We start from the raw sequence: 6,210 nt of genomic DNA on the forward strand, positions 1-6,210 counted from the left end.
AATCATTCTGATATTATGACACGCATTCCTAAATATATGATAAATTTTGCTTTAATTTCTTTTAGCTCACCAATTTACGAATCCTTTAAACCGGTTCTGGGTAGATACAAGTGGCCCTATACTTCAACAATGCAGTCCAACATCTCCTGTGGCCGGCTGGCCAAAGAACAACAACGGCAAAACGATACATCCACGAGTAAAGCATGCAGTGAAGCTTCCGGTCGGTCCCAAATGCTGAGACTTTCTCTTCATGCAAACATCATCTCTCAATTCTTAGCTGAACTTGAGAACATGTAACTTCCAAAGCATTAATGATGCTCAACAGACAGACAAGTTGAGCAAACGGTTTCATATGATCCAAAGACTTTTATCTAATGAGCACGGACACGGTTTCATTCTAAAGAGCTACTAATTAGCAACAAGTATTTCATCATCCGCAATACATTCAAAGATACACAAATTATTGGAGTACACTTATTTCTAATTACCTTCTGCTTTCAGAGAAGCAAAAGTAAACTCCAACAAAAAAAGAGAAACAAAATAAGAGGGGATTATAAGACGAAGAAAAGACAAAAAGTGTGTGTGTGTGCATGTGAGAATGGGTATGTGCGTGTGTGTGTGTGTGTATGAAAGAGAGAGAGAGAATAAATGAATGGTTACAAAGTATTCATTTCGTCAAACTCACTCAGATTTTGTCTTCTTTTTGCCATGTTATTTCTGGGAAATTGAAAACCATTAGTAAATGGTTAAAACTTTGGAGACGAACCTGATCTTACCTGTTTTTGTGTGATAAAATGTATAAAAAGTATTGTAAGAGGAAAGAGTAATGTATGTGATATACATTGTCCTTTTCACTTCCGCTTGTAGCACGCGATCCATGGCGTGTTCAATTGAGTATGTGCCTATATGTATGTACATCTATACATTTATTGTTATTTATAATGAATTTCTAATGGATAAAAAGACTACCGTTGACAAACTCATTTATCGGCATTCACATCCTAACTGTATTTACGGTTCAAAAGAAGGATCAAGCATCTATCATATTTAAACTATATTGTATCTATATATTTTTTCAGAAGGAACGAAATGTATTTATTTTTTACATATGCAAAACACCAATTTTTATCGGTATAGGTTACAGATGATGGAATCGAAGCAATCTTTCACTGGTATTTTTTATTTTACATAATTCAGGAAGGATGCAAAATATCTTCAACTCAGAACCTAAAGGAACAAACTGTTCCTATTACTTGTCTCTATTTTTACCAACACCTCATCCGTAACAAAATATATTACATTAATCCATTTTTTTGTTGCTTTCTTTTTGCCTTATCTCCTTTTCTTATAAACAAATCCTCATTCTCAATTACGTCTGCTTTCCAAGCTTGTATGGGTTGGGCTAGTTGTCACAATCTGAGTCATTTTTTATTAGGAATTGCTGCTCTCATAGACTTGTGCTTATATGTCAGTCTGATTGGCTTCTACAACGGGATGCCCTACCTATCACCAACTACTTTACAGAGTGTATTTTCTCATGGCACAGTACTGGGGAGGTCAACAAGTTCTTGGCGATAACAGAAATCAGTGCTGGTTGTCCCTTCAACTGCAACCACTCACATAAACTAGCGAGGGAACAAATTGATTTGTGCGGACAGACAAATCCATGAATTTGATGTACAATTGGAGTTTGGTCACAATGCATTACAAAAGATGCTGGAAGGCATTGGGTATTGGAAAGTGTGTACCTCAGCAGCTGGCATCCGATTTGAAGAAGAGAGAAGGATTGAAGTCTACTGGAACCGACTGAAGTTAGTGAAGACATGCTTTCTTTTTTTCTTTTATTTGGTGACAGGAGAAGAAATGTGGGCATATTTTTATGATCTAGGACATGAAGGTTGTCAATGGAATGATGTCACATTTCTCCAAAGCCTAATAGCCAGTGCTTGGTGCAGAAAGTCATGGCGACTGTTTTGGAGAATGGCAAGCATCCTTCTCCTCGATTTTCTGAAACGTGGCTGTACCGCAAACAACAAACATTACATTGAGACAATCAAAATGCTTACAAAAATCAGTTGGAGGAAGAGAGTGAACAAGAAATTCAAATGAACATTCACCATGACAATGCTTAACCGTACACATTTTTGGCAACAAATCAACCAGCAAATTGGGTTAGTCAGTGGTCTCTGATCCACCATACAAACAAGATCTGGTGTCCTCCTGCTTGATTCAATGAAAGACAGTCTTCAGGGACAATGATTTGATTGATGCAGACAAGATGAAAGTGGCTATGAAGAAATAAGTACAGCAGTGCATATCTAAATGATTTCTAAGTGGATTCAAAAGTTGGGTCAACAATAGTGCAAATGCATCACTTGACATGGAGACTTCGTTTAAAAACACCTTTGTATAAAGTTTCTCTACTTCCATGTGCACCCCTATACCAGAAAGTTTGATGCAGTTATTATTAAGTTTTATGTTTCCTTCTAAGCTGAATCAGAGAATGCAAGCCAGTGCTTATAAGCCTTATCAGGGTGAAAGTTAGTTTAAGACTGACTAACTGGCTAAAATGCTTACGAGAGTGGACACTATTAAAGACACCCGAAGAGCCAGGTTGCAGTGTTAAACTGAGTGACAGATTAAGTCTACCACTCAATGAATATCTATAGGTTAACATTTGTAGATTAAAAAAAAATTGTTGAGAGGGGGAGGAGTCAGAAGGTTGCAGTTCTAAGCAAGGACTGAGTGAAGGTTCAGAAATACAACTTCTAGAATTGAGTGTCAAAATGCAATGCAAACAATTGAGATGTGGAAATACTAGCAATGGATTTTAACAGAATTAACTGTCTAAGATGGTTGTAGTCATGAAGAAATAAACAAGTATGCAGTCTGATTGGACGGCAAGTTTGGGTAAAGAATCTTATTCAGAGTTTGTCTCCCTCGTTTATTTTTTTTAAATTTCAAACACTACCAGGAGTTTTTGTCTACTCATTGCTTGGAAAATCTCTGTTGAAAAAAACATTTCCAGTCATACTATCATATGTGTGGTAAAATAATTGAGAAACTTAGCAAGTCAACTTTTGAACATGCCAACAGTGTTTTACTCTATTGGTATGTTGAAAATAGTGAGAAGTTAAATACTTAAAACTAATATACTAAACCTGATCCTAGTAACTGTGCTTGTCTCCTGTTTCCATACAGATATGTGGATGAGAGGTGATATTGATCTATCACAGCTTTTTTCACAGTACCTTTTCTTAAGTTGTCCAAAACCTACTGATTTAGCTGTGGTGGAAGAGTACCTTAGACGAAGCTAACAAAACTTAGTGATTGCTTCAATGCTGCATGACACAGAAAGCAGTTTAAAGTGAGTTGTGAAAGTACATATAACTAAGAAAATTTGTGAAAAGTAGGCATAATAGAATATTTTTAAGAAGATATTCATGTTGAAAATATTCAATGCTTAAAATAATGTCATAAAATAAAATATTAAGCAAAATATCTATAAAAAAATCTCTAAATAAATTTAATTAAAAAATAATGTAACCAAACACAGAATTTGTTTTAAATGATTTATCTCAAGAAAAAAAAAAAAGAATTGTCAAAACGGTAGAAAGTTGAATGACATGTAAAGATGATAGGATCATCACTTTCATTGTTTAAATGAAAATTACAAATAAGTCCCCACTTTTATGACAAAATTGAAAGATTGAGTATGGAATCATCATTGTTTAAACTTTTGTGTGTAGCTGTTTAAAAGAGAAAATCAAGTCAACTTACAGAAGCCAACTCTGATTTGAAATGGAATATACAATGCATTATCAAATTGTCCATTTTTCTCTCTGGTTGGATGTATTTATTGATAGTGAGTAGGAGGTTAAAAATATACAATGCAGTAAGGTGTCAGAGATGAAAAATTTCTCAAAACATACCCAGATACTAATAAGGCAAAAAAAGACAGGTCATGAAAATAAGAGAGAGAAACAAAAATACTTTGAAGAAAATTAACTGAACTCTAAAACCTCTGGTTCAAATTTACTTATAAAATGAATCAATACTTATCACTGGGGATAACTAGATAAAACTTAAATCATTTACAAAGTTGGGATGGAAGTCATACACACATATATATATATATATATATATATATATATATATGTATATATATATATATATATATATATATATATATATGTAATGGCAGTTGAAAACAACAGTCAAAATAAGAAAGAAGACAAAATACTAATGTAAATATCCTGTATACAAGACTGAGGTACATATGTGTGGTGACATTAATACAAAACATTTTGCTCAATAACATGTTTTTGTACAAAAGCATAGTAAAATAAAATGTGGCAGTTTAATGAAAAATAGTAGTCACTCTATCTATCTGAAAAATGAATACAGACTCGTTATAAATATGTGAGAAATGGCAACAAAGGTTTAGCACATCATGTGGACTACATTACAAATAGTACTTCCTAATCAAGATTCCCACTCATACCTCAGCAATCATGACACATCAACAAGAAATTTATAGTTTATATAATATTCTTTGTATTTATCCAGTGTTTACAAGGAAATTAATGCTACTAGCCATTCATGTCAAACAGATTTTCTCGTGATGATCACATATGTCTCAAACCTCAAGATTTGAAATATATACATTCTAAACAAATAGAAAATATCCAAATGTAATATTTCCTAGATAAGTCCTGCAACTCTATTTTCAAAAGATTTTCATACTCTGAAATCTTTCTAACCTTAAAACACAAACATAAAATAGCTTAGACAAATCTATTCCAACTTCAATAAATTTGACTAAAGCTGATCCACTTATCAAAATGACACAAAACTGAAAGAAATAATTCTTTCTAAACATTAAAACTATGCAATTTTTTTCTTCCAATTTAATAAAGGCACACACTAAAAGGAAAGAAAATAAAATCCCTTTTTAAATAGAAATACTACTTCAATGATTTGTCTCTATTTAGTTCAAGCAGTTTTAGTCTTCATTTAGTTTTAATGAAGAAAAATAAACTTTTAAGATTCTAAGACTGCCATTGATTAAAATTCTAATTCTGAAATTCTAATTCAACAAAGTTGCAAATACTATAAACTCTTTATACATAAACAGCATAAAGCTGGTAAACACAAGAATATTCACATATGAAGATAACTGGATGATTATGTTTCATCATGAATACATATTCATTTACATTACATACCTATCAAATCTTGAATATATTTTGCTTAAAGACCCACAATAAACCAAATGTTTAAACCTCATACATTTATGATGTTATCTTGTCATCACCTATAGATATGATATCTATAATGACTTAGAAATAGTAACTCTAAAAAAAAATGTTTGTCTAAAAATATTAATAAATTTAGAATTTTGGCAGTATGAAAAAAAACATATTCAATAACAATGGAACAATATAAATTTTAGAACAGTGAGCCTCCAAACTTTTTATATAAAACATTCATCAACACCACCCTACAACAATAAAAATGTATTCTAACATTGCTACAAAGCCACCAAGATTCGAGAGAGAATAGATTATTGAATCAACTCTAGTACTTGGCTATAGTCATTTTATCAATTTCAGAAAGATAAATTCCAAAGTTGACCATGGCAGGATTTAAATTAAGAATGTGTAGGAACATAATTAAAATTGTAAAGCATTTAACAGGACACTAATATTTAGACCATATCACTGCAACAACTTTCAGTTAGTCTCTTAATTAGTTACAATATGGCTGGAGTGAAAATCTTCCAGAATCTTACTGGTGTAAATTTGATAAACCCTAGATGCCTGAAATCGAAGTTCGCTCTAAGACTGAACACAAAAACATGAAGTAGTTAACTGGATACTATAAAATATCCTGTATGACACTGTCACTTCCTATGGAGTTCACAATAAATATATAAACATGCCCATACGCACATCCAAACACGTATGAATAGATTCATATTCACATATATAACTATATATTGGAAGTACAGTGGTTGTAAAATGCCTACTCATTGCAAGGTAAGGAATTCAAATCTGACATTAACCTGTAGCAAAAAGGACAATGTATTGTTTCTGCATCTAAACTCAACTTCTGAGCCAAAAGCCCTACACCTTAACCACATATATGAATGCACATGTATGTACACGTAAGCATGTGCATATATATATATATATGCATACATGCATA

General features: G+C 32.4%; 1 protein-coding gene across 2 annotated transcripts in view; it reads left to right on the forward strand.

Moving 5' to 3' along the window:
* LOC106879153 (uncharacterized) overlaps window positions 1–3,551 on the forward strand; it is a 66,778-nt gene extending 63,227 nt beyond the window's left edge. Inside the window, exon 8 of one of the 2 annotated variants that reach the window (XM_052968316.2) lies at window positions 66–3,551. In XM_052968316.2, coding sequence (XP_052824276.2) covers window positions 66–238 — 173 coding nt within the window. In that variant the 3' untranslated portion in view covers window positions 239–3,551. The remainder of the gene's footprint in view (window positions 1–65) is intronic. The other variant, XM_052968317.2, reaches the window with a different exon arrangement.
* The last annotated feature ends 2,659 nt before the right edge of the window (window positions 3,552–6,210 follow it).

The sequence above is a fragment of the Octopus bimaculoides genome, chromosome 5 (genome assembly GCF_046866305.1).
Source record: "Octopus bimaculoides isolate indiv1 chromosome 5, ASM4686630v1, whole genome shotgun sequence".
In the NCBI taxonomy this organism is placed as follows: Eukaryota; Metazoa; Mollusca; class Cephalopoda; order Octopoda; family Octopodidae; genus Octopus; species Octopus bimaculoides.